At 72.5% G+C, this 13414-nt stretch overlaps 3 protein-coding genes across 3 annotated transcripts in view; all 3 read left to right on the forward strand.

The window, feature by feature from the left end:
- Window positions 1–2579, forward strand: part of LOC309410250 (uncharacterized protein) — a gene marked incomplete at both ends in the record, with an annotated part of 7354 nt that extends 4775 nt beyond the window's left edge. The window contains 9 exons of the mRNA XM_082006616.1: window positions 208–396; window positions 696–824; window positions 895–976; window positions 1078–1215; window positions 1541–1658; window positions 1737–1832; window positions 1943–2039; window positions 2288–2339; window positions 2435–2579. Coding sequence (XP_081862742.1) covers window positions 208–396; window positions 696–824; window positions 895–976; window positions 1078–1215; window positions 1541–1658; window positions 1737–1832; window positions 1943–2039; window positions 2288–2339; window positions 2435–2579 — 1046 coding nt within the window. The remainder of the gene's footprint in view (window positions 1–207; window positions 397–695; window positions 825–894; window positions 977–1077; window positions 1216–1540; window positions 1659–1736; window positions 1833–1942; window positions 2040–2287; window positions 2340–2434) is intronic.
- A 1039-nt stretch (window positions 2580–3618) lies between these two features.
- Window positions 3619–4485, forward strand: LOC309410273 (myeloid-associated differentiation marker-like; the record flags this gene model as incomplete). Its single annotated transcript, XM_082006642.1, has 1 exon — window positions 3619–4485. One exon carries the CDS (start codon window positions 3619–3621, stop codon window positions 4483–4485), a length of 867 nt encoding a protein of 288 aa, XP_081862768.1.
- Window positions 4486–7948: 3463 nt separating this feature from the next.
- LOC309410506 (cytoplasmic phosphatidylinositol transfer protein 1-like) lies at window positions 7949–12768 on the forward strand (the record flags this gene model as incomplete). Its single annotated transcript, XM_082006910.1, has 9 exons — window positions 7949–7996; window positions 9163–9311; window positions 10446–10534; window positions 10679–10686; window positions 10918–10989; window positions 11091–11186; window positions 11281–11436; window positions 11561–11624; window positions 12503–12768. The coding sequence occupies 9 exons, from the start codon at window positions 7949–7951 to the stop codon at window positions 12766–12768; spliced, it is 948 nt and encodes a 315-aa protein (XP_081863036.1).
- Window positions 12769–13414: the final 646 nt, after the last annotated feature.

Below are 13414 nucleotides of genomic sequence, written 5' to 3' on the forward strand. Positions count from 1 at the left end.
GACCTCCCTGTCCCCCTCGGGGGGGGGCGAGGGGGGGGGGCACAGCAGCGTGCCCCGTTGCCGTGCCGAGCCTCACCAGCTGCCAGGAATGTGCCGGGGCTGCGTGCCCGCCGGGGTGGCTGCTGCTGGGGCAACGGTGCCGGTGGAGGGGTGGGCACCGGGAGGGGGGGGGGGCCCGGGCTCACCCACTTTTGCCCACCCGTGCAGGGAGCACCCTGGAGCGCGAGGAGCGCAGCATGGAGCCGCCAGCCGTGCCGGAGGAGGAGGTGCCCCTCACCATGGCATCCGGCCCGGCGGGTCACCAGCTCTTCGGTTACGTGGGAATCGAAGCTGTGCTCGACCAGATGAAAATCAAAACCATGAAGTCGGGCTTCGAGTTCAACATCATGGTTGTGGGTGAGCGCCGGCCGCGCGGTTTGCTCCTGGCTGGGGCGGGAATCCTGGCTCCGATGCCGCCGTGCCGGGGGATATCACGCTTTGAGGGGGTTTTAAGGCATTTAAGCAGCAAGAAATTAAAGAGGAGCAACATCCCGTACCCCATGACGCAGCGATGCTGATGGGTGAGCTCGTCCCAACAGCCGGGTACCGAGGGATTACCTCTGGGATGCTCCCGGGTGGGTGCCGAGGTGTTCCTGCCCTGGGGGAATTAATTTATTGGGGGGGGGGATAAACCGGAGCTGCCGGCATCCCCGCAGGGCAGAGCGGGCTGGGGAAGTCGACGATGGTGAACACCCTCTTCAAGTCCAAGGTGAGCCGCAAAGCTGCGCAGCCCGGCCAGGAGGAGCGCATCCCCAAGACGGTGCAGCTGCAGTCCGTCACCCATGGTAAGGTCAGCACCGTGGGGTCGTGTCCCCTGCTTCTCGGTCCCCGCTGACCCACCTCTCTGCCCCGTAGTCATCGAGGAGAAGGGTGTGAAGATGAAGCTGACGGTGACGGACACGCCAGGGTTCGGGGACCAGATCAACAACGAGAACTGGTAGGACGCAACGGGGTGCGGCATCCAGGCTTGGTGGGTGGCCATTTGGGGTGGGGGTTGAGCTCAGATGCCCTCCCCACCCCTCAACTCTTCATCCTCAGCTGGGACCCCATCATCAAATACATCAACGAGCAGTACGAGCGGTACCTGCGTGAGGAGATCCTCATCGCGCGCAAGAGGAAGATCCCGGACACCCGGGTCCATGGATGTGTCTACTTCGTCCCTCCGACGGGTCACTGGTGAGTGACAATGCACAGCACCCACGGGTGCTTCCTGCTTGGTGGTGTGGGTCACCCCAGGGGTTGTGGTGGTGTGGGTCACTCCGGGGCGGCGGTGTGGGTCACCCCGGGGGTGGGGGGTGTGGGTCACTCTGGGGCGGTGGTGTGGGTCACCCCGGGGGGGGGAGGGTGTCACCCCGGGGTGGGGGGGAGTGTGGGTCACCCCGGGGGGGCAGTGGTGTGGGTCACCCTGGGGTGGTGGTGTGGGTCACCCCGGGGGGGGGGGGTGTGGGTCACCCCGGGGCGGTGCTGTGGGTCACCCCGGGGGGGTGGTGGTCCTTGGCAGGCTGCGCCCGCTGGACCTGGAGTTCATGCGGCGGCTCAGTAAGATCGTCAACGTGGTGCCGGTGATCGCCAAGGCCGACACGCTCACCCTGGAGGAACGGGCAGAGTTCAAGCAGCGGGTGAGGGCAGGTCCCCGGGGGGCTCCCGGGGCGCCCCGCGTCCCCCCGCAAGCCCGGCTCCATCCCCGTGTCCCGCAGATCCAGGAGGACCTGAAGACCCACGCCATCAGCGTGTACCCGCAGGAGGACTTCGACCAGGACCCGGACGACAGGGCGCTGAACGGCAGGATCCGGGTGAGTGCCGGGGCGCCGGCGCCGGGGACGCCGGCCCCGCGGCGGGGCCGAGCCGCCCCCGGGGGAGCCCGGCAGCACCCCGGGGCGAGCGCGCTCCTCTGCGCCGGCAGGAGAAGATCCCCTTCGCCGTGGTGGGGGCGGACCAGGAGCACCAGGTGAACGGCAAGCGGGTGCTGGGCCGCAAGACCAAGTGGGGCATCGTTGAAGGTGAGCGGAGCCCCTCGTACCCCCAGCCCTCCCCCGGTGCGGGGAGGGGTCCGGCGGGGGTGCGGGGAGCGGCACCCGTGGGCGCATCCCTGCCCGGGTGGGCGCTGGGGGGTGCGGGCGGTGTGGCACGGAGCCGTGCCGGTGCTCCGGTGGTACCCGGAGCCCGCCGGGCCGCGCTCCCCCGGCACCCCCCCGCCCTCCTGCCCGCACCCTGCCCGCGCCGCTGCCCGCTCTGCCTTGCCTTGCAGTGGAGAACCCGGCGCACTGCGAGTTCCCCCTCCTGCGGGACCTGCTGATCCGGTGAGCTGGGGAGGGGGCGGGGGGTGCCGGCACCCCGCGGCGCGGGCGGGACGGCGCGACTTGACGCCCGTCCTCCCCGCTGCCGCCCCGGGCAGGTCCCACCTGCAGGACCTGAAGGACATCACCCACAACGTCCACTACGAGAGCTACCGCGTGCGGCGGCTGAGCGAGAGCCACCGCCCGGCGCTGAGCCCCCTCAACGGGCTGCCCGGCAAGGGCGAGGGCGGCAGCGACCTCTGAGCCGCCGCGTCGTCCCCCCCGGAGCCGCCGCTGGACCCCCGCGGCAGCGCCCGTCCCCTGCCCGCCAGCGGCCGTGCCTGGACCCCGCCTGGGGTGAGGAGCCCGCGCCGCTTTGGGGCAAGGAGCCCCCCGAGAGTGCCGGGCTACCCCGGGTTGGGTCCCCGAGCTCCGCCGTGGGCACGGACCCTCCGGACCCTGCGCGGCATTAAAGGTCGACCTGGAGCCTTCAGCCTTCACCATCGTCATCCTCCCGCTGGACTCCCCTCCCCGGCTGCTGACGTGCCGCCACCCCCCTTGCGCTGCTGGGGCCGTGGGGTGAGACCCCCCGGCGAAGCGGCGGTGCCGCGGGTGGCCGGTGCGGGCAGGGCGCGGGTCCCCTCCCCGCCGTCACCCCGCCCACCCTGCCCGGTGCCGGCAGCTGGCGCAGCCGGACTTTGAGCCGCTTATCGGGTGCCGGAGGTGCCGGGGGGGGGGTGCGGAGGTGCCGGGATGGGAGGGGCTCCCCACTGTGGCACCCCGCTGCCAGGGGCACCCGGCACTGGGTGCAGCCCCCCCCAAACCCCTCAGGCGGACCCGGCGGGTGCTGCCCCGCTGGCTGCCGACCCCGGCACAGCGTGGGGGACGGGGGTGTCGGGGTGGGGCCCCCGGCTGCTCCGGGGGTGCACGAAAGGCCCCTTTGCGCCTCCCGCCGCGGGCAGGGCCAGGGCACGGTGCCAGAACGGCAGCTCCCTGCTCCCCCCCCCCCCGGCCCCGGCCCCACCGCAGGGCTCGGCGTCGCCGCAAGCGCCGGCACCCTTCGCCCGGCCCCGCGTTAATCATCGACCCGCCCGCGCCGCCGCCAGCCCCCGGCTTCCGCCCCGGCGAGCCGTGGCCGTGGCGGTGGCTGTGGTGCTGGGGGTCCTCGGCACGGGCGGCTCGGGGGGGGCTGGTGGCTCCCTGCCCTGCGCCCCACCCCTCCCTCCCGGCACCCAGATAAGAGTGGCTGCCGGCAGCGCCCATTCTCCGGCGCGCGGCGTGGGTGGGAGAGCTGGCCGGGACCATGGCCGTGGCGACGGTGAACCTCCGCGCCGTGACCTCCTGGGTGGGCATCTGCCGGCTCTTTGCCGTCGTGCTGTCCTGCATCGCCTTCAGCTTGGTGGCCTCCACCGGGGACTTCAGGGGTCCCTACGGGACGTGGTGCATGTTCACCTGGTGCTTCTGCTTCGCCGTGACGCTGCTGGTGCTGGTGCTGGAGCTGCTGGAGCTCTCCCCCAAGCTGCCGCTCTCCTGGGACGACTTCACCTCGGCTTTCGCCATGCTGGCGGCGCTGATGATCTTCACCACCTCGGTGGTCTTCCCCTCCACCTTCATCAGCAGCCCCTGCAGCAGCGGCAAGTGCGCCCGGCAGGCCGTGGCCACCACCGTCTCCTGCCTCTGCTTCCTTGCCTACGCCCTCGAGGTGGGGCTCACCCGCGCCAAGCCGGGGGACATCAGCAGCTTCCTCTCCACCGTGCCCGGGCTCCTCAAGGTGTTTGAAGCCTACGTGGCCTGTCTCATCTTCTCCTTGCTGGATTTCTACCGTTCGGAAGCCGGCCTGCAGTGGTGCGTGGCTGTCTACTCCATCTGCTTCATCGTCACCCTCCTCATCATCGTCATGACCGTCGGCCGGTGCCTCACCTACATGCCCTGCCCGCTGGAGAAGATGCTGGTGGGCTACAACGCCTTGGCCCTGGTGATGTACATCACCGCCGCCGTCCTCTGGCCCCTCTACAGCTTCAGGGGGAGGAACCGCCCCGGCTCCTGCGGCAGGGACTGCTGGTGGGACAAGCACCTGGGGGTCACCTTCCTCACCATCTTCAACCTCATCGCCTACTTGGTGGACCTGGTCTACTCCACCAGGATGGTCTTCATCAGGGCGCCTTCCTAAGGGCTCCCAGCGGCCCCGAGGGGGTGAGGGGCGGTGGGACGCGGTCGGGCGCCGCTGCCGGTGGGGGGCTGCCGGCGGAGCCGAGGAAGAGGCCGGACGCCTCGGAAAGCTCCGTCTCCCCGTGCCGCGGGGCGCTCCCGGGGGTGCGCTCAGCCCCGTGCCCCGGGGGCTGCCCGGCCGGGGGGGGGAACAGGGTCCTCCCGAAACCCTGGAGCCGGGGCTGAGGCGGGGGGGCGGGGGGGCTGTTGAGATTAAATTGGGTAATTTTTCACTTGTTTCTGCCTCTTTCTTCCCCCTCCCGGCTTTCTGCGGGATCCTCCCCGGTGGCACAGGGGGCTCGGGGGTGAGAAACCAGGGGGGCACCGGCAGCACCTGTGGGGGGCACCGGGAGCGGCGCCGGGTTTCAGTAAATCCTCTTTTTCTCCTCCTTGTTGACTCGGCGCCGGAGCGAAGCCGGGCATGACCAGGAAAAAACCCAACCCAGATGCCTTTGCCTTGGCACCTGCGCAGCACCCTGCCGAACGGGTTCGGGAGGAATGCGGCTGCTGGGGGGGCTGAGAGCGCGCCGTCACCCGAGCGTCGCCGTCACCCGAGCGTCGCCACCGCCGTCACCCGAGCAGGAGCCCCGGTGGATTTGGTCCCAGCCACGCTGGCAGGAGCCCCGCGCCTGCTGCTTTACCCCTTGGGGGCTGCCGGGGAGGGGGATGGGGGGGGTGGCTGTCACCCGCTGCCACCAGAGCTGGGGGTGCTGTCACCGGGAGGCCGGCGGCACGGCAGGCCGGTACAGCAGGAAGGAGGCAGGCAGATGGGGACCGGTGCAGGCGGGGGAAGGTGCGCCCGGCGGGCAGGGCTCCTGGCACGGCGCTCCCGGATGTGGGACGGGCGCCCCACGGGGCACCCCGGTGGCTTTTGAGGCCATTGCTTGCCCTGGCACTAGCCACAGCCCGGAGCCATCCCCACCGCTTCGGGGCTGCTGAGGCCGTGGGGCAAGCTGGGGCCCATCACCACCGCCTTGGGGCTGCTGCGGCCATCGGCCAAGCCAGGCATGGCGCAGGGCCCATCCCCGCCGCCTCAGGGCTCGCTGGGGGCTACGGAGCGGGGTCCCCGCCACCACGAGATGGCGCAGACCGGCTGCCGCCGCGGCGAAAGAGCCCGGACCCAGCTTTGGACGCTGCAGGGCACCCATGGGTGCCACGTTGTCCAGGCGAGTGGGACCTCTGTGCCCTGTGTCAGCGCCACCGCAGCGCTGGGGTCCCAGCGCCGCCGGTGACGGCAACGCCGCAGGCTACAGGACGGGCTGGCGGGGCGTCCCCTTCACCCGGTCCGTGTCCCCACGGTGGCCGTCACCCCGTGGCACCCTGGCACGGGCTGGGCTGCTCCCCTGCGCCCTGGGCGGCGAGGCCGGAGCGTGCCGCCGCGCCCCGCTCGCACCGAGCGGCGCAGCTCGGCCTTCGCGCTGCCGGCAGCGCCACGCGAGCCGCTCGAAGCCTCCGAGGCAGAATTTTTGGAGCAAATAAAGGGAAAACCGCAGCGGTCCGGCACAGCCCGGCACAGCGCCCGAGCGTGGCTATTTTTAGCGCCCGGATTGATTGAAATTGGTGGAGGGAAGGGGCCGGGGAAGCGCGGTGACGCCGGCTGGGAGTTGTAAGCGCGTTCGGCTCCGGATGGCAGGCGGGCGGTGCCAGGAGATGGGGTGCGGTGAGGCTGGGGTGCAGGGGTCCGGCTGGCGGTGGGGTGCAGGTGAGCGGGTGGAGGTGCGGGGGGGTGCGGGAGGAGGTTTGGGGGGGGGCTCCCAGCTCCCTGCGCCCGGCTGGGGGCGGGGGGCGAAGGTCCCCGGGAGCAGCCGAGGCCCGGGGGGTGCGGGGAGCCCCAAGTGCCGGTCTGTGCCGTGCCACGGGTGCCCCGGTGCGGTGCGGGGGGGTGTGCGGTGCCCCGCTGTGCCGCGGAGCCCCGGTGCGGGGCCGGTGCGGGGCCGGTGCATTCCTCCCCCTAGGGGTCGGTGCGGGAGGCGGTGCGGGAGGCGGTGCGGGAGGCGGTGCGCTCCTGCGCACGGCCCGGGGCGGCGGGGCACGGCGGCGGCGGCGGGGGGGGAGCTGGCACCGCCGCGGGCCCGGGTGAGTGCGGCGGGGGCGGCGGGGAGGGGAGGGGAGGGGGGAGCGCTGCATCGCCCCGCTTGCCCCGGCAGCACGGCAGGCAGGACCCCTCGCGCAGCCCCGGAGCCCACCCCCGCCCCGGACGGGACGTTCCGCTCCCCCCCGCCCAGGGCAGCCCTGCACCCCCGCGGGCCGCTCTGAGCCGCCCCGGCGCCGGGATGGGGCGGGGGGCGCGGTGCCCCCGTGTCCCCCCGCCGTGTCCCCCCCCCCCCCGGGGTGTCCCCTCCCTCACCGCGCCCTGCCGCACGCCGGAGCTGCCTCTGCCCCCCGACCCGGCGGGGTCCCGGGGCCGGGTGAGGAGCCCCCCGGGGGGGGGCTTACGGCTTCCCGCAACCCGGCATCAGCACCCGGCCCGCTTCCCTGTCCGCAGGGTGCCCCCGAGTCCCCCAGGGTGCCCCCGTCCCCCCCAGTGCCTCTGTGCCCCCAGGGGTGCCCCTGTGTCCCCAGCTGGACGAGCTGCCCCCAAACAAGACCCCCTATGAGCCCCCACCTGCCCCCTCCGAGGCCTCACCCCCCCGCTCAGGGTGACTGCCTGGGGGGCTCACGGCCCCTCCCTGCCCTGGGGCTGGGGGCCGTGGCCAGGAGCCCCCTGAGCTGCTCCGATACTCACCCTGAGCACCCCCAGCCCCGTCCGGAGCTGGGGCCGGGGGGCGAGTGGGGCAGCCTGGCAGTGCCACTGGCCACGATGGGTGCTGGGGGGCAGCCCCGGGGTGGGTGCTGGCCAGGATGGGTGCCGGGGGGCAGCCTTGGGGTGGGGGTTCCGGCCCAGGGAAGGGACATCCCACACCAGGGACATGACCATGGGTGCTCCCCGGGAGCAGCCCCCCCTGGGGCAGGCCAGAGCGTGGGTGCCCAGGGGTGGGTCCCCGTGAGCACCCCATCCCGGCGTCCCTGCAACCCTCTCTCTCGCTGGCCATGGCGGGTGGGTGTGGATGTGGCACCCCAAAGGGATGGCGCTGTATTTTGGGGGACACACATGTGCTCCGAGACAGCTGCCTAAGGGTGTCTGCCTGGCAGGGAAGGAGTTAACACCACTGGGGTTTGGGGTGCCGGGGTGTCCCCAGCTGGGTACACCCAGGCTGCTCCTCACACTGGTGACCTCACGCCACTGCCATGGCAACGGCTCATGAAGTCACCGGTGCCGAGAGCGCGGGGCGGCTGCCGCCAGCGTGGGGTGACGGGTTGGGAGCGTGGGAGGCTGCCGAGCGCCGTTCCCCCGCTCTCAGCGTGACCGCCGGGTCCCCCCAGAATGAGCTGTGCCCCCGCCAGCGCCGACGCCTCCGCCTGACCCCCGCCCTGCCCGTGCCACCATGCTCACCAAGGAGTACCGCATCTGCATGCCGCTCACCACCGAGGAGGTGAGTGGGGGACAGCGGGGGGCCAGGCAGGAACGGGGGGTGTCGGCTGGGAAGAGGGGTGCAGAGGCGGGTGGAGCCCCGAGCCCCCAGCCGTGGGTGCCAGGGACAGCTCGTCTGCCGGGACGCACCCGTGGAGGGGGCTGTGAGCGGGGGTCCCGTACCCCCAGCAGCGGGGTGCCAGGGGATCGGGTCCCTGCCCGGAGAGGGGCTGGGGGACGCCGCGGCCCCCTTTGCCGTCCCCTCGCCGCAGGGCTCGTGACCAGGGCTGCCTGCCTTGGCCGAGCCGGCCAGGTGTGCTTCGGCCACGGCCGCCGGGCTCGGGATGCTCCCCTGCGAGTGCTGAGCCGCGTTTTGGGGTGCAGGCATGGGGGGACATGCCGTCCCCGGGCACGGCCACCTTGGGGCACGGAGCCCGCCGGCAGCACCGGGGGCAGCCCGGTCCCAGCGCCACGGGACGAGCCAAGGGCAGCGGGGGTTCGGGTGCCCGTTGGCACCGCAGCGCTCGGGGCGGCTGCTGGGACGGGCAGCTCGGGCTCAATCCCTGCTCCGGCGGGGAGCCCAAATCCCCGTCGGCAAACAGCTGCCAGAGCCGGTAGCCGGTAGCGTGAGCGCCCAGTGCCGACGGGGCTGTTTCGGGGAGCGGGGAGCAGCGCCGGCCCTCCCCGGGCACCGGTTTTACGTTCGCACCTGGGGAAGGTTTTCGGTTTTCAGTGGTGAGATCGCGCTGGCGGTTCGGGTGATGGACGGGCTCTTCAGCGGAGCAATAAAACATTTACCGTGCGCCCGCGTCGTCAAATACGCGCACGTATATATCCGTATACATCTCGTTCTATATATATATAGTTCTCCCTGGCTCCCGGGCTGCTCGCTGAGCAGAAAGCCTCCAGGCGCTCTGCAAGGCACTCGGACACCGGGGAAGAGCAGGATCCGGCCCTCGCCCGGGCGCTGGAGCAGCCCAGGGGCAGGGGGGTTGTGAAAGAGGGTGCCCCGGGAGACCCCTGCCGCACGGCTCGGGCTCCGTCACCCCTTTGCTCCGTGCCTCAGTTTCCCCTCTCAGCGGTGCGGCTGGAAACGCGTTGCCCCCGGGCGCTGTGCCGGCAGCCGGCTCGGCCGGGAGGGCGCCGGGGCGGGGGCTGCGGCGCTGAGGCCGGGCGCTGTGGTTGCAGTACCGCGTGGGGCAGCTCTACACCATCAGCAAGCACAGTCACCAGGAGAGCGAGAAGGGCGAGGGCGTGGAGGTGGTGAAGAACGAGCCCCACGAGGACCCCGTCCACGGCCACGGCCAGTTCACCGAGAAGCGCGTCCACCTCTCCAGGTGAGGCTGCGGCCCCGGCGCCCCGGCTCCGTGGGGCGGCGCCGCGCGGTGGGGCGCGTGGGCAGCCGTCGGGGTGGCTCCATCCCTCCCGCCAAAATGCCCCGGGAGCATCCTCTCCGGGTCCTTGACACCTTCCAGCGGGGCTGCGCCCAACTTTGGGGGCTGCACCCCTCTGCCGGTGGGCACCCATCTCTGCCTACCGGTGGGTGCCTCGGCTGCGGCGCGGGGTTCGGCGGCGATGCCCGGGCTGCCGCCCAGCCCACCCTGGGGGGTGCCCCCGCGTCCCCCGCACGCAGCCCCGGGTGCCCGTTGGGCAGCAGCCGGCACCCGCCGCTGCCGTCCCCGCGTCCCCGCCGCCGGCCGCGGCACGCCGTGGCGCGGGCATCGGCTGCTCCCCCGCCGGGGAGTCGCTGGCGTGAGACGGGCTATTTTTAGCCGCGGCGCTCACGATTCCCCTCTCGGGGATGGTATTTATAACATCTGCAAATTAATCAAAACCCACCTCCCGGCTCCCCTGGGGGGGTCTGATCCTGCCCTGGGAGCGTGGGCGGCCACGGGGTGCTGGGCAGAGGTGCCTGGGGGCAATGGGGGTCTGATCCTGCCCTGGGGAGATTGGGGCGTCCTGGGGAAGGAGTGGGGGTCCCTGGGGAAGGGGATGGGGCACTGGGGTACAGGTTAGGGTCCTGGGGAGGTGGCAGGGGTCCCTGGGGGGGGTCCTTGGGTGCAGGTGGTGGTCCTGGGGTGCAGATGAGGGTCCTGGGGAGGTGCCAGGGGTCCCTGGGGGGTCCTGGGGTGCAGATGAGGTTCCTGGGGAGGTGCCAGAGGTCTCTGGGGGGGGTCCTGGGGTGCAGGTGGTGGTCCTGGGGTGCAGATGAGGGTCCTGGCGAGGTGGCGGGTGTCCCTGCGGGAGGAGTCCTGGGGTGCAGCTGAGGGGTGCATGGGGTAGAGGTGAAGGTGCTGGGGTGCAGATGGGGTCCCTGGGGAGGACATGAGGGTCCCAGAGCCGGGGCCATGCTGCGGGGGTGGGGGTGGGGGCTGCATTCACTGGAGCAGGGCCAGGTGGCACTGGGCAGGGCTGTACCCACCAGCCGTACCCTGCCCTGAGTGGAGCCCCCTCGTCCCCGTCCCCCGCAGCAAACTGCCGAGCTGGGCGCGGGCGGTGACCCCCCGCATCTTCTACATCACGGAGAAGGCCTGGAACTACTACCCCTACACCATCACCGGTGAGCACGGGGACGGGCACCCGGGCACCGCCGGGCACCCTGCCCGGCCGTGGCCGCTTCCCCGTCTCACCGCTCCCTCTCTCCCCCGTGATGCCACCCGGCGATGCCACCCCGCCATGCCGACGTGCCACGGCGTCCCTGCAGAGTACACGGTAAGGAGGTGGCATGGGGGGGGACCCGGCCCCTTCCCCAGCAGCCGGCATGGCTGGGGAGGGGGCACTGGGGGTGGGTGTCCTCTGGGGACGGGTGTCCTTTGGGGATGGGTGTCCTCTGGGGATGGGTGTCCCTGGGGATGGGTGTCCTTTGGGGACGGGTGTCCCTGGGGATGGGTGTCCTTTGGGGACGGGTGTCCCTTGGGGCCAGCTGACGGCCGCTCCCCGCAGTGCTCCTTCCTGCCCAAGTTCTCCATCTACATCGAGACCAAGTACGAGGACAACTGCGGGGACAGCGAGAACGTGAGTCTGCGCTGCAGCTGAGACCTGGCAAACTCGCGGCGGGGCGGGGGACGCAGGCGCGTGCGCGGCCGGGCGTCTCTCACCCTCCCTCCCCTCCCCAGATCTTCCGCAGCGATAAAATCCTGGGCGACCACGAGGTTTCCTTCCTGGACATCGCCTTCGACGAGATCCCCGAGCGTTACTACCGCAGCCTGGAGGTAGCACGGGTGGGGACGGGGGGAGCTCCCTGGGGTGTCTGACGGCCTCGCTCTGCCCAAACACCCCCACACCCCCACACCCCACCCCCCCCAGGACCCTCGTTTCTTCAGCTCGGCCAAGACGGGCCGGGGGCCGCTGCGGGAGGGCTGGCGCCAGCACACCCAGCCCATCATGTGCTCCTACAAGCTGGTGAGCGTCAAGTTCGAGGTGTGGGGGCTGCAGACGCGGGTGGAGCAGTTCGTGCACAAGGTGAGGGGGGGGGGGGGGGGGAGGAGTGTCCGAGGCTGGGGGGGTGGGACACGGCAACACACGTGACACTGTGGGAGGGCAGCGACGGGGTGCTGACCCCCCCCCCCGCCGCGGTGCGTCGCAGGTGATCCGGGACATCCTGCTGATCGGGCACCGGCAGGCTTTCGCCTGGGTGGACGAGTGGTGCGGTGAGTCCGTGGGGCTGCCCCACCCGTGCCGCCGGGGGAGGGCGGGGGGGTCTGGACCCCCCAGGGGTGGCCCCGGAGCCCCAGGGTGGGAGGGGGCCGCGGGTTTAACCGTCGCTGCCGCTAACCCCACGGGCAGCTCCCGCTCTTCCGCCGGCTCTCCCGCTGCCCGCGCTGCCTGCTCCGCTCGCTCCCCCTGCCCTCACGCCTGCCTGCACCCCTGCCCGCTGCCCTGCCCTGGGGTGGAAGAGGCGCCCCAGCATCCCTGCCCGCGCTGCCTGCACCCCCGGTCCGGCAGGGAGACGCGGGGCCGGCAGCCCCGGGCGCGGCCAAGGCCGGCAGCGGGCGCAGGGCCGTCCCGGTGAGCGGCTCTCTGCCTTCCAGACATGTCCCTGGAAGAGGTCCGGGCCTTCGAGACTCAGATGCAAGTGGCCACAAACCAAAAGCTGGGGAGCCAGCACCCCTGAGCCCCGCCGCACGGGCAGCCCTGCCGCACGCTGCCCGCAGGGGATGGAGACCCCGGACCCCGCCACGCGGCCTGCGGGCGGGTGCGGGCAGGGGGGCTTGCGCGCGATGTATGCCGAGTCCGTCCCCTGCCCCGCACCCCGTGGCAGAGGGTCACCCCCCCGCCCGGCCGCCCTCCCCGCGCATCCCCTGCCTGCGCTGCCTGTGCTGCCTGGCCCTCCCTTCCCCACTGCTTGGCCGGGCTGGCGGCGGAGCGCGGGGCTGGCGGCACTGCCCGGCGACCCCCTCCCCACCTGGCGCCCCATCCCCTTCCCGGCACCCGGATCGGGGGGCAGCCGGGGCGCAGGCTGCCCCGGGATGACGGGGTGCAGGATGCGGCCGTGCCAAGCGGCCCCAAGCCCGGCTGTGCTCGGCAGGGATGACGATGGAGGAGGTGCGGCGCTACGAGCGGGAGACGCAGGAAGCCACCAACGAGCTCATCGGCCTGGTGGCACCCACCATCTCGGTCAGCGAGGTGGGGCAGCCCGCGGCCACGCACTCGGCCCCCGCCAGCGCTCCCTCCACCCCCCTCGGCGACGAGGCCCCCGATTTCCTCGCTCCCCCCAAGACTCGCCCACGCAAGAAGTCGGCGCCGGAGACCCTGACCCTGCCCGCGCTGCGGGAACGCGCCAGCTCCGAGTGACGCCGGCAGTGCCACGCTGCGCCACCCCCCCGGCCAGACCGTGCCAGCCCTGCCGCCCGCCACGGCCCCTTCGGCAGGCACCAACCCCGGGGAGGGACCCACCTTTGGGGCGCAGGGAGCCCCAGGGGGGTACTGGCCTCCTCAAGCCATCACGGGTGGCCACGTGGGACGTGGCCACCGTCGCCGTGCCGGACGCGCTGGCCGCGCGGGGAGGGGACACCAGGCCAGCGTGGGTCCCCGGCAGCGTCGGGCGATGCCGCAGCGGCCTGTTCGCTCCGTTCCCACAGGGGCTGGCGAGCAGCGGGGCGGCAGCAGCCAGCGCCCGCGTGCCGCAGCCGGGCTGAGCGCCGGTGCCGGGCCGTGTGGCTGCGGGGCTCGGCAAGCAATGCCGGAGCACCACCCCGCAGGGTGGGCACCGGTGCAGGGCACGGTGCATGTGACAGTGACACAGCCGGGTGCCCGGGCCGGGGCTCCCTGGGGGCCACACACCGCGGCCGTGGCCACACACCCCCACCGTGCACAACCGGTCCCGCGGTCGGGGTCCCCGTCGGCGGGGGCCGTGGCTGCCCGAGGGGGGCTGGGGCAGGCTCAGCCCTCTGTTTTCTTTGGGAAAACAAAGGCCTTTTGGGAAATAAAAGCTCGAGAC

Source organism: Phaethon aethereus (assembly GCF_964289735.1).
Source record: "Phaethon aethereus genome assembly, chromosome: 15".
Taxonomy (NCBI): domain Eukaryota; kingdom Metazoa; phylum Chordata; class Aves; order Phaethontiformes; family Phaethontidae; genus Phaethon; species Phaethon aethereus.